The sequence below is a fragment of the Paroedura picta genome, chromosome 2, assembly GCF_049243985.1.
Source record: "Paroedura picta isolate Pp20150507F chromosome 2, Ppicta_v3.0, whole genome shotgun sequence".
NCBI lineage: Eukaryota > Metazoa > Chordata > Lepidosauria > Squamata > Gekkonidae > Paroedura > Paroedura picta.
The window spans coordinates 91,118,828-91,140,927 of NC_135370.1; the positions used below are offsets into that span (position 1 = coordinate 91,118,828).

At 43.0% G+C, this 22,100-nt stretch overlaps 1 protein-coding gene across 2 annotated transcripts in view; it reads left to right on the top strand.

Moving 5' to 3' along the window:
- Positions 1–22,100, top strand: part of HPS5 (HPS5 biogenesis of lysosomal organelles complex 2 subunit 2) — a 42,463-nt gene that overhangs the window by 8,642 nt on the left and 11,721 nt on the right. For both annotated transcript variants that reach the window (XM_077321580.1, XM_077321579.1), the window contains exons 6-16: positions 740–873; positions 2,786–3,001; positions 4,128–4,199; positions 6,007–6,095; positions 8,259–8,437; positions 8,678–8,836; positions 9,456–9,615; positions 15,429–15,552; positions 19,886–20,035; positions 20,540–20,611; positions 21,352–22,001. In XM_077321580.1, the coding sequence (XP_077177695.1) occupies positions 740–873; positions 2,786–3,001; positions 4,128–4,199; positions 6,007–6,095; positions 8,259–8,437; positions 8,678–8,836; positions 9,456–9,615; positions 15,429–15,552; positions 19,886–20,035; positions 20,540–20,611; positions 21,352–22,001 (2,005 nt within the window). The remainder of the gene's footprint in view (positions 1–739; positions 874–2,785; positions 3,002–4,127; positions 4,200–6,006; positions 6,096–8,258; positions 8,438–8,677; positions 8,837–9,455; positions 9,616–15,428; positions 15,553–19,885; positions 20,036–20,539; positions 20,612–21,351; positions 22,002–22,100) is intronic.

Genomic DNA, 22,100 nt, shown 5'->3' on the forward strand with positions numbered 1-22,100 from the left:
CTTATCCTGCTCTCTTCTTTGCAAAGACCTGAAGTGGCAGAAAGAATGATAGGGATGAGGGCACATGCTTACCAAGCCCAAGTTTTCATTGTTGTTTCTGGTTCATAATGCTCTAACAGGTCTGAGGTAAATAATGATGCTCTTCACCACTTCCTCCCCTGAAGAGCTGAAGAAGAGCTGTTTTTTATGCCTTGCTTTTCATTGCCTCAAGGAGTCCCAAAGCAGCTTGCAAACACTTTTCTCTTCCTCTCCCCACAACAGGCACCATATGAGGTAGGTGGGCTGTGAGAGCTTTAAGAGAACTGCTCTACAAAAACAGCCCAAGAGAACTGTGACTTGCCCAAGGTCACCAGCTGGTTGTATGTGGAGGTGTGGGGAAAATGAGCAGCAGGTGACAGGAAAATGTGAAGGAGGCGCAATGCTGCTGGATCACAGATTAGTTCCTCTTCCCAGCTGCTGTATCTCTCTTTTTCTGCAATGGCTCAAATTATTCAATACCCCCCCCCCCCATCAATCCTCATGTAATTATAAGGGTAAGCATGGGCTTTTGTGGCTTATATATTAATGACTAAAAAAATTCAGTGAAATAGCCTTAGCAGAATGGATTTTCTACACTGCAAGCAACTCTTTTCTCTCAAACAACCAATTTTGCGATTCTTTTTCACTTTTTATAAATTTAATGCAGTTCTTTCAGTTCTGAAATAATCCAATGTACATTTCTTCTTTGTGTTATTTATAGGCCACAACTGCGTTTGTTATGTTTCCGGTTCAGATTATAACCACTGTTGACTCTCGTGTGATTCAGCTTGATTATTTGGATGGAAGACTGCTTATCTCTTCTCTTACTCGTTCTTACTTATGTGATACAGAGAGGTAAATAATCTAGGTGTAAATTAATTCATTTGTAGTAGGTTTGATTTCTAGTAGATTATCTGCAAGTGTATTTTTTGTGATGTGATTATTTTGCACTGAAAAAAGAGAACTATATTGTTACATGTATCTCTAAAAATACGTAAGATACATTATTTTATCCTACAAGGGTGTCAAAAAGTATTCAGAATAATAGAAACCTTCATTAAACAAAATAATTAAAATGTGAAGCTAATATTTCTTGATATATCAGTCTATACACTTCTGAAGTGTATACACGTCTCCAATCCTTCCTCAAAGAATTCTGCGCTCTTTGATTCACACCACATCAAAATGACAGCTTTGCCATCCTGAAGAGACTCAAATTCACAGAATCACAGAATCTTAGAGTTGGAAGGGGCCATACAGGCCATCTAGTCCAATCCCCTACTCAACACAAGATCAGCCCAAAGTATCCAAGAAAAGCGTGTATCCAGCCTTTGCTTGAAGACTGCCAGTGAGGGGGAGCTCACCACCTCCTTAGGCAGCCTATTCCACTGCTGAACTACTCTGACTGTGAAAATTTTTTTCCTGATATCATTGTAGTAGTTTAAACCCATTACTGCGCGTCCTTTCCTCTGCAGCCAATGGAAACAGCATCCTGCCCTCCTCCAAGTGACAACCTTTCCAATACTTAAAGAGGGCTATCATGTCCCCTCTCAACCTCCTTTTCTCCAGGCTGAACATTCCCAAGTCCCTCAACCTATCTTCATAGGGCTTGGTCCCTTGGCCCCAGATCATCCTTGTCGCTCTCCTCTGTACCCTTTCAAATTTATCCACGTCCTTCTTGAAGTGAGGAAACTGTGTTCCTTTTAAATGTTATTTGTGCTTTGAGAACAAAAAAGAAGTCTGAAGGGGGAAGATCAGGGCTATGGGGTGGATGGGGTAAGGTTTCCCGTCTAAATTCTTGTAGTACAGTCCTTGCTTTATTGTGATGGAGAAAAGTTCCTTGGCCCCACTTTCCTGGCCTTTTTTTTTCACCAATGCAGTTTTCAATTTTTTGTTGGAAGATACCCTAATAAAAGAGAAGTATATTGTCTTCAGCTATCCATTGATCGCAGAGACTTGTTTAAACAGGTTTTCTTTGGAATAAACCTGTGCATGTATGAACGAGAATCCTAGTAGCAATATTTCTTTACTTACCACTGTATAATCAGTGGAGGCAGATACCACTCTCAAAACTTCCTGTTTTGCGTGTGATACTGTGTGATACTGCTTGGTCTTGAGTAAATGACAGTTCACTTACACCTACAGATTCCTATATCTTCAGCAGCGCTTTGAGTGTAAAACTGTGAGAGTAAGAACTGTGACGACTGATGGAGGTGGCATAACTAATTTCCAAAAGCTTACCACAAAGCATCGTATTAAATGTAGAAGTCACTGGGCTGTATCCTACTTCTTCAGTCAGTTCCCTGGTATGAGAAGCCGTCCTCCAATGTTAAGATGTTCATTGAAAGAGCTGCTTGCATTAGAGTTGGAGTGTGTGTATCTGAGGAAGGAGAAGCCCAGAACAGAGCAGTAAGATACAGTATGTAGGTCTGGATCCCACTTAAAAATTTGACAGATGGAAGGTTTTCTGTCTGCAAAAACATGTCTTCCCCTCCTGTCTGCAAAAATGCTGCTTCTGAGGAGTGTCTCCTCCCCAAGAATAGTTTGGATATTAGTGCAATTAGTGGCTTGCTTTAGCAGGGGAAAATAAGTTACACTGTCTTCTGAATACAGAATTCTGTGTGGGAATGCAACAGTATTCTGTCTTAAAATTATACCATAATAGTGTTTTGTTTAAAACTGTTTTCTTTGTTATATTTGCTTTTTTAGACTTAATTATAGTCACTAATTATTTTTCCTATAATGAGTAATGTTTTGGGATAATTAGGGAGAAGTTTTGGAAAATTGGAAACAAGGAGCGAGATGGGGAATATGGAGCCTGTTTTTTCCCAGCTGGAAAAAGTTGTGGAAGCCAGCAACCTTTAATATATTGTGCACGACCTGGTTCACGGATGTGGGAGGTGAACTTTGATGGAGAGGTGTTAAGTACACATCAATTCAAATCCCTCCTGTCATCGCCGCCTCTCCCTGTTATTAATCTAAGGTACTGATCATGGCAACACTGTCTTTCAGGGTTCACTTTCATCTTGATTGAAGTTCTTCCTGAGGGAAAAAGTGTATTATTTTGTGCTGGGCCTATCTGTGGATACATATATTTAGAGACACCTATCTTCTACAATGATTAGCAACTAGAAAATATGTTCTTAAATATATATACACTGGATTTTTGGTAATTTTGGTTGTTTAAGAAACAGCCACAACAAAATTGAAATATTGCAGTAAGCATATTCTCTAATTCTATCCAATTCTAAATGTTCACCAAATATGAACAGATTTTTTGTTAAAGATAAACAACTTAAAATAGGATCAAATAGTCAAAACAATCCTGTGGCAAAACCTACAGCTGTGGCTTGATACAGTGTGTAGCTTGAGGTGATTATATGATAGTATTAGGTTTTATTCTAATTTGTGTTGACTTTAATTGTAAGCAGCCTTGAAGTTTCTGGAATGGAAAAATCATTTAAATAATGAAATATTCAAATAAAGAAAGCCCATTTTACCCATGGATAAAATGGGCGCTAGGACGGTAGTGGTGTCGAGCCTTCTCCCGGCCGCTGGAGTGGCCTTGTCGTGTGCGTGACGCGGCAAGGCCGCTCCAGGGGCCGGGAGAAGGCGGTGGGCCCCCCCCCACTGGCGGCCATCGGGAGCCTTCTCCTGGCTGCTGGAGCGGCCTCGCTGCATCTGCGGTGCGGCAAAGCCGCTCCAGCGGCCGGGAGAAGGCGGCCAAGCCCCCGTGGACCTGCTCCTTCCCTGGCAAGTTGGGAGGGTGTGCGGCTGGAAAGGAGCAGGGCTGCTGCGTCTTTGACGCGGTGTCCCTGCTCCTTTCCCCGCATCGAGGTGCAGTCTCTGGCGGCCAAGGAGGCAACGGGGAGGCGCGCTTTGCGCGCCTCCCCATTGCCTCCTTGGTCCAGGATTGACACTCAGAGGGGCGAATCAGGAGCTGCTTCGCGGCTCATGATTTGCCCCTCCAAGTTTTTATCCCGGACAGAGCCCGCCCTAACTCCTCCCAACTTGCCCTTACTGCTTTATCCTGCGGAGCGGATTAAAGATAATTTAAACATAAGTATCCTGACACAAAACTGAATTACTTTTTTTTTTTCTTCTTAAAGGACAGATCCTGAGTTCAATATTGCCTGTTGTTCTTCTCAGACTTTGGCTTTTCCCAGGCTGCTTTATTTGAGGTAAATGCATGATGCAATACTTCGATTGTTTTATCACAGCATTAAATGTGGAGAAAGTGCCGAATTCCAGATAACTTTGTAAATAAGTCTCATTTGTAATTAATTACATCATGACAGTGTATGACTGTATACTATTGTAATAGTCCCCAACCTTTCTCAGGTCAGGGACCGCCTCCGGGGTGAGAGGAGAGCCGACGGCTCTGGTGCTGCGCAAATGCGTATGCGCAATTGCCGTGCATGTGCGTTTTTGCCACCAGGGGGTGCTAACGCGCATGCGCGGCAACTGCACACATGCACGTTTGCGTTGCTGCTGTGCCGGCGGCTGCGCCTGCCTCTTCCCTTCCTTCTCGCTGTGGGTAGGGGGAGGCAGGTGTAGCTGCCGGTAGCCAGGTACCGTGGCTGGGGGTTTGTAACCTCTGTACTATTGTACAAGATTATTCCTATTGTTGTTAGTTACCCTGAGACATTTTGGGTGAGGGACGGCCTGGAAATCCAAGGAATCTGTACACCGCCCGTGGCGCCGCGGGCGCCACGGACTAAATAAAACAGTAAGGGGTTCTGGGGCGGGATGTGTCCGGGATGAGGAAGGGTCCGGATTGGACCCTTCCTCATGACAGACAACCGGAGGGACCAATCGGCAGGCGCAAAGCGCCTGCCGATTGGTCCCTCTGATTCCCAGCCCCAAAAACCCCAGAGGAGCCTTTCGTCGCTTCAAGACGGCGCGCCTCCGAGAAGCAGCAGAAAGAAAAACAAACCCCCAGAGGAGCCTTTTGCCGCTTCAAGCAGAAAGAAAAACAAACCCCCAGAGGAGCCTTTCGCCGCTTCCAGCAGAAAGAAAAAAAAAAAACCCAGAGGAGCCTTTCGCCGCTTCCAGCCGGGCGGCAAAGGCCATGGCGCCGGCCCGCGGCTCCCTCTCCCCCCCCCCCACGCAGTAAAAAACTTCCCAGGCCGCAAGCTTGCGGCCCGGGAAGCTTCTTACTGCGGGAGGGCGGGGAGAGGGAATCAGGGCCGGGGCCGCGACCGCGCGGCCCCGATCCGCGGGCGCGGCCCCGATCCGCGGGCGCGGCCGGGTGCGGCCCGATCCGCGGGCGTGGCCGGGCGTGCCCCGATGCAGCAGAAAGGGGAAAAAAGCCCCCAGAGGAGCCTTTCGCCGCTTCCAACCGGCGCGCCTACGAGAAGCAGCAGAAAGAACCCACCCCCCCCCAGCCGCAGAAGAACAAAAAAACCCAGAGGAGCCACCGCAGCCCAGCACACCACGCCTGGGACTCCCCGCCAAAAACCACCAGACGCCGAGGAGCTGCCACCTGCCTCCTCTTTCAGGTAGCCTGTCCCTCGCTCTGTCCCTCACCTGCCCCTCGCTCTGGTCCCCGCCTGCTAGCGCCCATTGTCTTCTTGATACAATGGGCTTTTTTACTAGTAAATAAATAAATTACAGAAAAAATAAAACATTTCTTATTTTCTAGCAGCCAAAATTAGTTATTAAATAATATATGATAATCCTTCACTACTAATGTGCCACAAATATAAATGGATGGTTTACCAAAACTCTTGTAGTCCCATCCTCTACTGAATAAATATTGCTAATTTAAGTGATATTTTCAAAGGATTACAATCCTAGTGACTGACTATGCATAGACCCTTTTTGCTTGTTCAGAATCTGTACCACCATCTTTTCCCTAAAGGCATTAGAATTTCTCTCAGCAAGCAGACTATAGTCACTGGATCAGTCAAAGCTAAGAGGCCATTATGGGGGTGATAACAAATACAAAATCATTCTGAACCTACACATCTTTTTTTCTCTTTGCAGTGACCATTGTGTAATGACTTGGACAGATAGAGGCATTTATATTTTCCTTCCCCAAAATGTCCAAGTTTTGCTCTGGAGCGAAATGAAAGGTGAATTTTACTTGTCTTTTTATTAAAATATATTCAGATCATGCAAGCCAGTTTTATTTTTAGTGGACCAGTTCCTACACAGTGTTCCTCTAATGGAGGAGATCTTATACCCATTGAAAAAGGGGATGGTGTGGCTCACCGCACAGAGTATATGCTTGGCATGGAGAAGGTCCAAGGCTCAATTTCCAGCAGGGTTGAGCACTTCGGTGCCCGAAGCGGCCGGTCTCTCCTGGTGCAGCCAGCACCATGCTGCGGGGTGGGGGGAGGGGAGTGGAGGGGAGGCGTGGGAGAGACCAGCCACTTTGGGCACCAAAGCGCCCTAATCTCCAACACCTCCTGTTGAAAGGATGACTTAGTAGGTGTTATGAAAGACTTCTGCCTGAGACCTTGGAGAACTTCTGCTAGTCTGAGTAGAGAACAGGGATAGGTGTAAGCCGTGAGAATGCTGTTTGTGGTGTGCCTGGTTTGCGAGCCATCAAATGAACCAAGTTGGTTTGTAAGGTTCATAACCTGGTACAATACCCCACCAATGTTCTAGAGACAGCAGACTTGCAGGGGATTTCCTGCTAATGCTCCTCTACCTGCTGTCCAATTTTGGTGAGGATTGGATTTATGGCATCTGAGATATGGCAACCCAAAGAAGGTGCTCCCAGGAAAGTGCTCTCTGGGGAAATGACAGGCAGTCATTTTGATAGGCACAAATTCAGGAGTGCACAGAACAGATCCTGTGCAAACTAGAGACATTTTAGGGGACTTTCCCCAAATGCTCCTCTACATGTTCTCCAAGTTACGTTGCTTTGAAGTTTGGTAAACATTTAGATTGAGCTGATACAGTCTGGAAATATATCCATTCATGAACCATCATGAAGAGCTTGAAAGTTTGTGAGAATTTCATGCTGACTGACTTGCCTTTCACTTCACGAAGCGCAGTCCGGCCAAAATTCATGTGAGCCGGTTTGCACCCATCCTGACTAGATAATACTGACCTTGGTGGACCAAGAGTCTGATTCAATATAAAGCAGCTTCATGTGTTCAAAAGGTGTTTTGCACACAGATAATATTAAGGCATTTGTGGAATGAATCTAACTGGACATTTTCAAAAGTTCAGTCACTTCTCTGTGATTTTGAAGTGTACAATTATGAAACATTTTGAAACAAATTGTATGAGGTCATCCAGCAAAATACATACACAATGCAGGGCACAGTGGTTTATAATCTGAGAGTGGCGCTGGTGGTGAAATTTCCTTGCCTTCCTTCCATCCCCAGTTGTGATTTTGAAGATAATTTGAATGCATGTGTGTAAATTGGCCTCTAGGCATGGGCATGAACAGGGGCATGAGCCAAATTTTTCTACAAAAATGCCCCTGTTTGTGCCTCCTGAACTGAGGTTTGGGGGAAGAAATTGGAAGGAAAGTAATCTGGCACAGTGAATGGCTTTCAGCCTTTTCACCCTGACAAATGAGAGGATTGTAGGAGAGGTCCTTTGATAGGCGTGCTGAAATCGCTTGCAGTCAGTTCAGGCTGACAGCTGAGAGATTCACAAGACCCACTGTCAAGCTGAAAGGGTTGCAAGCCGTTTCAGCACACTGGATTACTTCCCTCTCCTTTGGAAGGGGGGGACATGGTCCAGTGTGCTGAAAAGACTTGTAACTCTTTAGGCTTGACAGCAGGGGACACAAGTCTCTCAGCTGTCAGGCCAATGGGCTCTTGACCTCAGGTGAGAGGCTACAAGCATTTCATCATCCTGTTTTGACCCCCCCTCCCCCAGGGTCTACCTTCTCCCCAGATGTTTCTGAATAGGCAAAAGCAAGAACAGATACAGGTTACTTCATAATTTTCTTAGGTGTCAGAAGAAAATGTCCATTGCAAAAGTTATATAAGTATTTGTTTTTTGGTGCATGACTGTGTTTTTAGAGGCTGCTGTGTGCAGCGATTTCCAAACATGCAGCAAACTCTGACTTTCCTACAAGGTAGTGTGTGGCAGTTAGTTATCACTGTGGGGGAAAGCAATAGAATGGACTGAAGGGCATGTACTTCATGTATATTTAGAAGGGAGTTCTTGGTAAGTAGAGTAATGCTGTTTTTCTTTTTAAAATATATGAAATATATATGCTAAATTGGTAAGCTCTGTACTCATCTTGATTCTTATGATCATTTTTTTAGACATCCAGGATATTGCAGTGTACAAAAATGAGCTCTTCTGTTTACACTCCAGTGGAAAAGTTTCTCATCTCTCCCTTTTGACAATAGAAAGATGTGTGGACCGTGTCCTTAGAAGAAACCTCTGGGGTCTTGCAGCCAAAATCTGTTGCCTCTTTCAGAATTCTGTTGTTTTGTGTCGGGTAATAACTTTTGTGACATTTGTTATTTTAATGATTACCTGAAAATAAAGTTCATGAGTTGATTGTTATTTCAGTATAAACATGTCATATTTAGTATAGCGTAAAAGTAACCAATGTTTTCTATTTTTATATAGCTTAATTTCACTTAGATCTGCTTTTAATACATGGGTAATTTGTTGTATCACTCGGTAAAATTCAATGCTTATTTTTTTTAATTAACATTTTCATTTGCTTTATCAGGCAAGAAAAGCTCTTCCAGTAGATAAGCTAGAACATCTGAAATCACAATTGGACCTTTCAACACAAAGCAATATAATCAGTCAACTTGAAGAACTGATTTCAAAGCTTGAACCTTTAGGTTCTGCCTGCAGTAGCCGGAGGAGCAGCATTTCTTCACATGTAAGTGTATTCTGATGGAGTTGCCATAAGTCAGAAGCAGCTTGACATAACTGAACACAGACACATGTATGGTTCCTCAAAGAAACAAGATAAATGTTTAAATTGTTCCTTCAGTTTTCATCATCTGTACCTCTGTTGCCTGTTTCATTAGAGTAATATGTTAATCGCTTTGTAAATATGGCATTTATTGGTTTATGTGGTGACTATTAAAGGTTTTATTTTCCAAGGTGACTTTGGCATAATACCAGATTTGATGGTACTTGCAATGTTTTGTGTATTGCAAATGACGTGTGTGTATGTGATTTGCCCATGGAAGTGTTTCTACAAATCCTGATTCTGCCATTTCCAAATACAGTTAGACAGCAAATCGGTGTTGTTGAATTAACGTCACATGTAATGTGCTGTCCTAATTGTATTTTGAATTGGCGGAATCAGAATTTGTAGGAACACGATCATAGACAAGAATACATTTACACGAATATCATTCATTATAGGCAAAAATCTTTATTATAATGGATGGATCTTAAGAGTGCTTACTTGTGGCTGAATCATGCCTTAACTTTCTTGGCTGTGATTTGTAATGACAGAATGTTAATGTTTGCATTTTGATTTTTAATAGGAAAGTTTCAATGTACTAGATTCTGGAATTTATCGCGTTATTAGTCGAAGAGGCAGTCAATCCGATGAGGATTCTTGTTCACTACATAGCCAAAACCTTTCAGAAGATGAAAGAACAAAGGAATTTCCTGCACATCAGGATGAAGAACAGCTGGAACTTGGTAATATAAATATACAATATAGTTGGGGATTGGCATGGGCTATATTACTGCATTTATTTTGCATCAGTGGGAGCTTCTGCCAGCTTCTGTGAATTCTTTCCCTTGGTATATATTGCAGTGGTTGTACTCATTTAAATTATTCTGGCATTCTTCTTTAATGATAATTAGGGAGCTTGGTTGTATACAGCTAATATTCTATTTTATGATATGGATAAAGGTAAAGGTAAAGGTATCCCCTGTGCAAGCACCGAGTCATGTCTGACCCTTGGGGTGACGCCCTCTAGCGTTTTCATGGCAGACTCAATACGGGGTGGTTTGCCAGTGCCTTCCCCAGATGATATGGATATCATTATGCAAATGAAATACCTAGCAGAGTAAGATCTGGATTGCTGGTTTGGACTATGGTTAACCTAGAGCAGTGTTGAGTAGCAGCTTTCTAGGTGCCCCCAGATTAGTAACTGATTAAAAGAAAGCAATACATAAATGTCTGTTTTGGCAGTTCACAGAAATATCCTATGTAGTCTACTGAGTAGTATGTTTTAGGATAGCTGCTAATCCCTGTTGATGGGAGGTAAGGTGGTATGCTCTTCTTTCAACTTATACAAAGGTAGCTGCTAATCCCTGTTGATGGGAGGTAAGGTGGTATGCTCTTCTTTCAACTTATACAAAGGTGTAAAACAGCCTTTCTCAACTTTTTTACTGTTGAGAAACATACTTCAGGTTTCAAGAAACCCCAGAAGTGGCAGGATTATTAAGAATATGGTTGAGAAACATAGCCCCTCTCCTTCCCACCACCTCCAGGCCCATCATTGGCCATTTTGGGAGGGATTGGGTGGGTTGACATGACTATATATGGTCATAAAGGTAAAGGTATCCCCTGTGCAAGCACAGAGTCATGTCTGACCCTTGGGGTGATGTCCTCTAGCATTTTCATGGCAGACTCAATACAGGGTGGCCTTGCCAGTGCCTTCCCCAGTCATTACTGTTTACCCCCCAGCAAGCTGGGTACTCATTTTACCGACCTCGGAGGGATGGAAGGCTGAGTCAACCTTGAGCCGGCTGCTGGGATCGAATTCCCAGCCTTATGGGCAGAGCTTCAGACTGCCTTACCACCCTGTACCACAAGAGGCTCTCTATATGGTCATACCACTCAAATGTTTTAAAATTTAAAATGAATTTAAAAAATTATTTCCACCCATTCAGGAAACACTTCCAGGGCAGTGAAGAAACCCTAGAGTTTTATAAAACCCTGGTTGAGAAAGCCTTGTGTAAAGTGTGCAGTCCTGTTTGAGTTACTCATAAATATAATAGCTTCCTCTGCTGTGTGCTTTCTTGTATACAAAGTTTGAGTATGTCCATTCTCTCCATCCAAAATCTCACTGAAGTTCTTAAGCACCTGATCTCCAAAGGTCAGCAGGACCTCAGTAGTCGCTGATTACAGTGCAGTCATATTCAGAGTAATTCCAGTCTGTCAGTTAATTACACTGAGATTAGAGTGGTTCATTTATCATAAACCGAAGAAAAAACAAAACCCCTGAAAAAATAGGTGTTTTTCAGGTATTATTTATGCCAAATACAGATCAGAGAATCATATTGGCAACTGGTATAGCTGAACTTGAATAAATCTGAATTTTCTCATAATCAGCAATACTGAAGATCAGTTAGGGAGGCAGAAGCTGAGAACTCTGCACTCAGCATAAAGTGAGCTGCAGGAGGAGCCAGCCTGGGGTTAACCAGGGTAGCAGGAGCTGAGAGCTCCCAGCCAGGTCTGTGTGTGTCAGGGAAAGATCTCCCTACTGCATGCAGATTCTGGGGCCAGCTTCTCCTGATGTGTGGTTGTTTGTCTGCTTGTTTTTTAATTGGTGCATTTCTTTGTATCTATTGAATCTGAAAAAAACTGGGATTTTTTTTTAAATATAAAAAAAAATTGGACCCAAACTGAAAAATACCAGTTTTGGTTTGCACACCCCTAATTGAGAGTGAAGTAACACTGATTAGGAGAGCAGTTAGTGCTTTACCAGTAGTAACATATTATTTGTGCATATTAATACATTTTAGTGAGATGTTTATAAATTCGAGATGTTTCACAGTTTGCTAATGTTGTACACCTTCTATAGAATGATAGTGGTCTTTTTGGGCTGTTATTGTTGATGAAAAGTATTCTTTTATGTAGAGGAAACAGTGCTGCATTTTTCTTGGAGTGAATATTCAACAGTCGAACTACAAAATTTATTTGCTTAGGAAATCTGTATGTAGGAGCCTATTTGGGACATCTTACAGAGTAAAACATTGGCTCTTGATCCATTCCAATCTGACTTCTGATTTGGCCATGGGATGAAAATGGATCTGGTCACCCTCACAGATGATCTCTGGAGACAGCTGGAGCTGTGCAGGTCAGCGCTGCTGTCCTTGCTAGATCTGACAGCAGCATTTGACACTATCAGTCATGGGGCTACTAGGCCAACTCCTAGCTGACATGGGGTTTCAAGGTGTAGCCCTCAAATGACTACAGTCTTTTGTCTAAGATCTATGAAAGAGAGTGGCAGTAAGGGAGAGCTTTCCCCAGTGTTGGCATCTGGTATGTGGGTGGTCCAACAGAGGGAGCTTTTCCTGATGTGCCCACCCAGCTGGTCAGGAATTTGGGGCTGGGTATGCTGATGACACTGGGTTGCATCAGTACACAGTGCAATTCCAAGATTTTCACAGGGTCCAATTGACCCCTTTGGCCCCTATGAAAAGCCTGGGTGTGATTCTGGATACCTCCCTAGTTACGGAAACGTAGATCACAAATGTTGCCCACCACTGCGATCTGAGCAACAGTCACCTCCAGACTAGACTACTGCAACTTGCTCTACACAGCAGTGCCCTTGAAATTGCTTTGGAAACTCCCAATTGGTCCAAAATGCAATGTCTTGTTGGACTGGGTCGGGTCTGCACTGCTTATATTATTATACCTTTCAGCAGCATTCGACACAGTCAAATATGAGCTTCTAGCTGATATGAGCTTCTGGCATCTAGCTGTGGTTACCAAAACCTTAAAGTTAATCCGGAATTCAACTGGGAGCCAGCTGAGTTGTTGGGAGTATCGGCTGGATGTGGGATCTCCATGATGTTTTGGTGAGAATCCTGGCCACAGCATTCTGCACCAGTTGTAGTTTCTGAATCAAGGATAAGGGTAGGCGGCCTGTGTAGAACGAGTTGCAGAAGTCTAGTCTAGAGGTGACCGTCGCATGGATCACTGTGGCTAGGTGCTCTGGGTCCAGGTAGGGCGCTAGTAGCTTGGCTTGGCAGAGGTGGTAAAATGCCAGCTGCGCTACCTTTGTGACCTGGACTTCCATTGTAAGAGAAGCATCCAGGATCACACCCAGGTTCCTGGCGGAGTGTGTTGCTGAGAGCTGTACACCATCCAGGGTAGGCAGACGCGCTTCCTTCCATGGTCCTTTCCTACCCAACCACAGGACCTCTGTCTTTGTAGGGTTGAGCGTCAGGCAACTCTGCTTGATCCATTTTGTCACTGCTTCCAGACATCTGGCTAAAGGTTCTGGGGGAGAATCAGGGCAGTCATCCATCAGGAGGAAGAGCTGGGTGTCATCTGCATATTGGTAGCAACCCAGCCCAAATCTCTGCACCAGCTGAGCCAGAGGGCGCATAAAGATGTTGAATAAGATAGGAGGGAGGACAGCTCCTTGAGGGACTCCACATGTGAGCTGGTGCCGGTTAGATACTCGCTCTCCTATCGCTACCCTCTATCCGCGACCCTGGAGGAAGGAAATCAGCCATTTAAGGGCTGTTCCCCATATCCCAGCATCGGCTAGGTGGTGAGCTAGGAGCTCATGGTCTACTGTGTCAAATGCTGCTGACAGGTCTAATAATATGAGCAGCGCTGACCCGCCTCGGTCTAGCTGGCATCAGAGATCATCCGTCAGGGCAACTAGCGCTGTCTCTACCCCATGTCCAGGCCGGAAGCCTGACTGAAGTGGGTCATGGGCTGAAGTTTCTTCCAGGAATGTTGATATTTGGTCTGCAGCAGCCTTTTCAACTAACTTCCCCAGAAATGCTAGATGTGAAACGGGGTGATAGTTGTCAAACTCCTGAGGAGCCAGAGATGTTTTTTTGATCAACGGGCGTACTACTGCCTCTTTTAATTCCTGAAGCTGAACCTTTCAAAGATGGAGATCCTGTGGCTGGGCAGGAAAGGTCCAAGCGATGAAGTATGCCTACCCAACCTGGATGGAGTGCGGATATCAGTATCCCACTCCACCAGGAACCTGAGGGTGATTCTTGACGCTTCCCTCTCAGTGGAGGCTCAGATCATGACGGTAGCTCAGCTGGCATTTTATCACCGTGTCGGAAGGCTGCTTGTCCTTCTGCGTGATGAGTCCCCTGGCGGGCGAGGCCGGGCCAAACGGCCAATGGGGAGGCGCGCCTCACACACCTCCCCGCTTGGCCCTTGAGTGCCACTCAGACAGGCGAATCAGGAGCCGCTTTGCGGCTCCTGATTCACCCCTCCAAGTTTTCATCCCAGACAGGGCCCACCCTAACTCCTCCCCATTAGCCCTTAGGGCTTTATTTTATCCGCTCCACAAGAGCGGTTAAAGATAATAACAACAACAGCAACAACAACAAATAAACTGTTGAACAATAGTACCCTATATTCATATTCATATTCATATTCATATTCATATTCATATTCATATTCATATTCATATTCATATTCATATTCATATTCATACCCCGCCTCCCCCCGAAGGCTCGAGGCGGCTTACATAACCCCGTCCCCTAAAACCATAAAATGACAATAAAAACCAATAATTTACAGTAATGGCAACAGCGATGGCGTAATCTACTCATTTGCTCTCCGCATCCTCAACTACGGAGGGGGGGTGACGCTCTCTACCGCCAGTTTGTGAGGGGGGGGCTGATCTTCTTTCCGCCCGGCCTCAGTTATAAGCCTGGCGGAAGAGCTCCGTCTTACAGGCCCTGCGGAATAGAAACAAATCCGTAGTTTAGAGTTATTAGTGATATGAAGATTTTAGGCAGTATTTATAAAAATATAGAATTGGTTATATCTTGGATGGTACAGTCTTGGCTGATACAGAATTCATTACTGCTTTTATAACTGTGGTACAAACGTGTGTGACATTCTTGGAAAATTTATAATGCATTATCAATGGATTGGTATGAAAATATCTGAATTGAGGCTTTTAAAAATTAAAATGACTTATTACATGGCTTGACAGATCTCAGGAAGTAGAATATCACATTGCCTAGAAATTTGATTTTGTGACAGCATTTTCAATAAAGGTTTTATTGTAGTGTTTCTCAGTGATTCTCAGGAGATGAAAATATTTCATGTTCTGCTGTGTAACCCCTGAGAGCAGCCCTGAGTTGGCAGCCATGTTTTGGGGTTACTTTCATGACCTCTCAGGTTATATGGTGTCTGAGATTGCAGTAGGAAATCTGTGCCTTATAGTAAAACTGAGAAATGGGGATCAGGCTACAAACAACAGAAAAGCTGATACACAGGAAAGCATCCTGGTTCCTCTGGGAGGGCTGGATATCCAGTTGACTGTAGTTTTATTCCATGACTTCATGAGGGCTCATTAACATTAACAATCAGCATTTGTGGAAGAATAATTTTCCTTCTTGAACCATACAGTAATCTGCTTTGCAATGTAGATTAAGTTAAATAATTGAACAGTAAACAATACAGTTGGCTCAATGGTGGGGAATAGGCACCCAATCATGCTTCAGTATGTCTTGTTGGCTCATGCTATTTTATAACTTATTCAGATTTTAATTTTGTTCGTTAGACAGTGTATCTCATGCTTCTGTGGTGGTCGACACTGATCGGAATGAGACTTTTCTTCCATTCAGTATTCCATTGTCATTCCGTTCCCCATCTCCTCTCGTCTCTCTTCAAGCTGTTAAGGACAGGTAAAATCATGTGTAAATTCCTTACCCATTACATCCTTTGTGTTTTGTCAAATCCATTAATCATAATCGTTTAATCCATAACTACTTTTTGTAAACAAAATGTTAACACCTGGTGGAATGAGCTCCCGGGTGAGCTGCGGGCCCTGCGGGACCCTTCAACGTTCCGCAGGGCCTGCAAGACGGAGCTCTTCCGCCAGGTCTATGGTTGAGGCTGGGGCTGCTGGGATACATCGACTGCTCTCCCCCGGGCTTCTTGAACATCGTTGACCTCCTTCTCCTCCACCCCCCCTTTTTTAGGAATGGGGGTAGGAAGGGGATCTTATTATTGTGCCGTCATATTGTGACATTTTAAAGTCTTTTAATGGGAGTTTTAATGGGTTTTTTAAGACACTGTAACCCGCCACGAACCATTTGGGAGTGGCGGGAAATAAATCAAAATAATAATAATAATAATAATAATAATAATAATAATAATAATAATAATAATAATAATAATAATAATAATAATAATAACAATTTAAATCTGGTTGTATGGCATCTGGCTGGGGCTAAAGAACTCCTTTTAGTCCTTGGAAGAGCTCAGATAGGGAAGTATGCTTATTTCCAGAACAGATAAGGTCTGAAGAGAGTGAGAAACAGAAGCCCATATCAACTGTGTGTGTCCTCTTGGGATGAAATCAAACTGTTCTCAAAGAAGAAAACACCTCCAAAGAAATCAAGCTGGCCTCGACCTGGCCTGGTGGGACACTCTCCCTTTTAAGATGGGGACCCTGCAGGATCATAAGCTGTTCTGTAGGGCCTGTAAAACAGAATTGTTCTGCCAGGCCTATGGTTGAGGCCTGGGGTATATCTGATTTCAGTGGGCCTCCCTGCCTGATCTCCGATCTGAATTCCATCAAGTCAACTCCATAAGGGTTGACCTTATATACTGCCCCTTCCTCACTCCTCAGACAGGTTGCAGAATTGGGCAAATTATGTTATAGGTAGATATTTAGTTATGTATTTTTCATATATTTTATAATGTTATATTTTTATGTGTGATTTAATGTATATCCATATTTTATGAAAAGTTGGATTGTAATTCTATTTGTTGTAGCTTGCAACCATTTCAGCTTAACATCAGATGACTACCCCTTACCCCTTCTTACACTATAACCTCTTGAAATCACTATGAAGCTGCTTCTGAATATTAGGGGGTGGGGAGAATACTTTGGAATAAGATTCAACCCAATAAGAAGGCTTGTAGATAGGGGTGGGCATAAACCAGTTCAGGAGCCAAAATTTGCTTTGCAGCCAGCCATTTGACCCTAAGAGCCTGGCAAGTCCTAACAGCCAATTGGACCGCTCAACAGAAGCTTGCCAAGGAGCTGATCCTGCAGGGGGAACTCTCCCTGCAGGCTTTGTTGGGTAGCCTGGTTTAAATCAGACTACCCAACAGAACTCACCCAGGAGCTGATCCTGCAGGGAGAATTTCCTGCACAGGCTCGGTTGGAACTCTGCTGGGCAGTCTGATTTAAATCAGATTGGCCAACTGAACCTGCCAAGGAACCTTTAAAGGGACTGGAGTAGAAGCTGGACAAACAGCTAAGTGGTGGGGGCTATCTGCTCCTGCCTCTCTATTGTTTTCAGGTCTACCATTAATTCCCAATCTGGGATTTCGGCGGAAACCGAAAAAAAAATTCAGTTTTCCTAAGAAAATTCCATTTCAATGGAAGCTCAGGTCACTAAGGTAGCCCATGAAGCTGACTTAATTTTTAAAATTTGCATTCTATCTATCTGTGCCTCACTTTTGAAGATCCAGTCTCTAAGTTAGAAGTTATTAACTGTTGTGTTTCAGAAGTCATCGGGGATGGAGTACCATGAAAGAAGACTATTAATAAAGCTATGCTGTGCTGGATCCTTAAATAATATAATATTAAAAGACTGATGACTAAATTTGTTTAAGTTGGATAACCTATGGTCTTTCCACAATTTTAGAATTGCAATGTGTATTTGGGCACTAAGACAAGGTAGACCAGTAGCAGCATTGTAAGAGGCTCTCCCACATATTTTCTTGCTATTTAGCTCCTGGAGCTTGTTTGGGTTGTTTGTTTTATCGTCGATGCTACCTGATAATACCCTGAGATTTTCTAGCCAAGCTTGGGACTCTAAATATCTGGTAGGATTAATTTATACTCAAAATTTTGCTGACTATTGTATCTCGACAACTGAGTGCTGCCAAATAAGAGAGTCTTTACGTTGGAGCTCCCCAGAGGAATGATCTGTACTGAAGATAAAAAGCCAATTACCTGTAGCTAGCAACTCTTGATTTTTTCCTGGCTGGAACTCTTTCTTATCTGCTGTATTTAGTTTGTTTCGCTTCAGTACACCTTTAACACCAAGAAGTTAAGTGGATGGAAAACTGCATTGAACGTTCATTCCTCTCTTTTCCTCTGAACATTATTTGTTTGAGTATCCTGTCCTCTCGACCATTCCTTTCATTGTTCATTTGTGACTATAACAGTCTTTTTACTTGTGAGCTTTAAACACCCTAGCATATTTGAAGAATACTTATCTAGACTTTGCAATGGGAGGCTGTAAAAGAGCAAGTAAGAGGGTGTGTGGTGGTGATTATGTTACCCCCCTCCCCGTTAGCAAGCAGACAAATGGCAGGTGGCATCTCAAAATATGCTGTCTCAACCTCAAACCCATTTGCCCCACTCAGTGTGAAGAGGAGAGAAATGAGGGCGATGACCCTGTTCTGGAATCTTGGGGGAGGGGGGTTGGAAGAATAAGTTCTATGACACTGATTTTCTAAAGTTTTTGCAAGTTCATGACATTATTTTCCTCCAGGAAACATGGATTCAGGAACAGAATTACCTTTCTATTCAGGGTTACAAGGCTTTCTCAGTCCCAGCAACCAAGATACACATAAAGGGACGGGGGCGTGGAGGCCTGGTTACCTTTGTTTCAGTTGATTTAAAGGTTGATGTTTTAATCTTAGAAAATAGTCAGTATAATAACTTCCAGATACTATTAGTCAAGGGACTTTCTCTGGGACTCCCTGGTTGATACCATAGAACAGTGGTCCCCAACCTTTTTATCACTGGGGACCAGTCAACACTTGACAATTTTACTGAGGCCCGGGGGTGGGGTAGTCTTTTGCCGAGGGACGTCGCCACTGCCACCTGAGCCCCTGCTCCACTTGCTTTCCCGCTGGTGCCCCTGACTTCCCGCTGCCCGCTGGGGGGTGCTACCAACAGCAGCTGCACAGTTCCATGCCGAGGGGGACGCTGGAGAGCACCAAAGGTGAGCCGGTGGCAAAGTGATAGGCCAGCCCCTGAGGCAGCAGCCGGGAAGGAGGACGAGGAGGAGCCACGGCCCGGCACCGACTGATCCATGGACTGGTACCGGTTCCTGGACCGGGGGGTGGGGACCACTGCCACTGAATACTTCAGCAGTTGGTGTATTCAAGAATAAATGTCCCTAAGAAAGTGTTGTACGTTGCATTCATCAATTTGGCTGCAGCACTTGGTTCTATAGATAGGCATCGCTATATTTCTGGCTCCTTAACCAACAAAATATCAACATGCAAGGGTGTCAAGCAGGGATGCATGTTAGCTCCCCTGTTGTTTAATTTATACATAAACAACATTGTAGAAAGACTTGCAGGTCCACAATTTGTTTCTCCTACACTTGGAGACCAAAATAATATCAATTTTACTTTTTATGGATGACATAGCCCTAATTTCCCTCACAAAGATTGGGATGCAAAGACTATTGCAACAACTTGATGCTTATTGTAAATAAGAAGGTCTTAATATAAATTATGATAAGACAAAAGTAATGGTCTTTAGAAAAAGGGCTAAAAAATTTCTTCGAGTATATTTGGAAATTCTATCTATTACATATCTATACTACCCTCCCAGAAAGAGAACCAACTCAAATTAAAAAGATGTACTTTCTACTAAAAAGTTCATTAATTAATTGCCTCATCACTAATTCCTGAGCTAGTATTTGCATTTTCCATCTTTACACTTGACTGTTTTCCTTCTATTTTTGATATTCAAGATATTTAATCCTAGTTCTTCCACAACTGGATAATGTGGGATACATTACCTCCAAAATTAGTCTTGACTTTGCTAAACAAATTTGAGAGTACTTTCAGTAATTGTGGCTTATATTTCAGTATTGTGTTTGATCCATCACCTTCCAGTCTGATTCAGGTTTCTGAAGAAGACCTGGGAAAACTTCATGCTGTAATGAATTAGTTAAACTTTGAGATTTTTGTCTGTTTTCCCCCCACTATTATGTCCTTGGTAATGTTTGTATTATTTTAACATTCTATTCCTAGTGTTTCTAGTTTTGTACGTAAGACCACAGAGAAGATAGAAAAGATGGGTACCCTTCACGTGCATCCTGACAGAGTCAGACAGGACAATAATGATGAAGAGCAACTGCCAGAAGCGACTGCCAATGTAATAGCACATTCTCAAGAAGAAGAGTGAGTAGAAGCTTCTGTGAAATTGTTTTGCTCTTAAGGGAATGATGAAGCAGGAAGTCTCCTACTTCACTAGTTGGTAATGGCTTACCAAAGATTTTATCCCCATTATGCTAATTTAATTCTGAAGTGTCCATTCCTCGTAATATTAAAATGCTACTAAAATCTTTAATGATTGGAAATGGCTGTCCAGGGATGCATTGAAATGTTTGATAAATGTTTCAAGCCGAGGAAAAGAGAAGTTAGTATCAGAAATAATAGTAAATCCATGTCTAGAATTGTTCTCAGAATGCATGAGGGTCTTATTTTTTAGATATTACACAATTCTGTATCTCTTACCTCAAATATTAGTGTGAAAAATCAAGGAAGCATGAAGGACGAAGATGAAAGGATTCAGTGCTTGAACTGTCTAGCCTGTAGAACTTCAGTTAACAAAGAAATGGGGGAAGCAGAGTGAAGTTTACATTATTCAGATCATTGATTTAAAATATACTTCTTTGTCTCAAGGGTGGAGCTACAGAACCAGCCTCAAGAAGCAAATTATCTTAAAGACCTTAAGGTAGCAACAAAAGAGACTCTGTAAGTGACACTTCATTTGTAGAATATTATATACAGATGAAAAATGTGACCAAGTATTGCTGAACAAATATTCTACTGTTCAGTATAATGTTTTAACTTTTAACTTGGAAGTTAAAAGGAGCATAGCTCTGGAGTGGAGTTATTATATAGGAGGTGTGTGTCTAGCCCTGTGCTGCCTGCAAGGATGGGGGCAGGTAAAGTGGGATTCAGTTGAGCCAAAGAAAACCTGCCACACACAGGTGTTGCGACTGTGGTAGCCTGGAACATACGTAATATGTACCTGAGATTATACGCAAAACATCCTGCATGAGAGAAGATTACAGATTTTCAAGTTACATTAAATGATTTGAAGTCAAAATTAAAATGTCAACACAAAGAAAATAGTGCTCCTGAGCAACTGCTGTCTTAACTAGTTGGGATGAAGGGTCTGTGTAAAACTACAGCACTCGCTCAACATTATGCCTTGAATCCTGCAACTAGTTTCTGCTAATTGATTTTGTTGACTTCTATTACATATACTTCTATAACCTGAAATACTCCCCCCACATCCTGCTCATGGGGGCCATAGGAACCTGCATGAACAGAATGAGGGATGAATTGAAGGGGTCTTCAATGGTGGTGGAAATTGGTAAAAATTTCACCCCTCATCTATTAATGGAACATTACTGCAGGATCCAGGCCAGTGCTTTGTCAGTAATTCCTTCTGATTTCTAATAATTTAATATCTGCTTATTTTACAGATTCAGACTTCAGGATCCACTGATTTTATTAGATCCACAGTGTTTGAGGGAGGTTTTGCTTAACTGGATTCCATTTCTGGAAGATGCATTTGGAATCAAGGCACCTTCCATTTCAGAAGATAGCTCATACAAGGCTGATGGAGAGTCGCCTGTGCACCCTGAAGTACAGCAGGTTTTTGAAGAAGATATGGGAACAAATAGTGATCTCACAGAGGAGGAACAAAGACCTGCCTCAAGAACCAGCAATGAAAATGGTGCTGCAAATAACAAACAGAGAGGCACTTTGGATGGAAATACCAGGGAAGGGTCAAGTACTGACCATCCAATTGATAGAATACTTTACAAAAAAACTGATAGACAAGTGGAGGCGTTCAGCCAATACTTCCATATTGTTTCTCCATGTTTCATAGAACAAGACATGAAAAAGGATCTGGTAGAGCTGACAACTTTATGTTTTGAATTAAGGGTATATGAGCATTTACAAGTAAATAATGAACAACATATGCAGCGAGATGCTTCCTGTGCTTTGACTTGTCAGTTCATAAAGGACTACTTTTTCCTGTTGGATTTGGAAAGACTGAAGCAGTGTATTATCTTTTCTCACTGCAGTCATCCCCAAATTTGGGAAACCTACATAGAAGGACTGAAAGGTAACTAGTGTGGTGAAATTTGTGTCTTTAAATGTACTGAACTATTTATTCATTTCTAGTCCAACTTTTCTAGGCTGAGATTCAAGGTGGATTACAAAA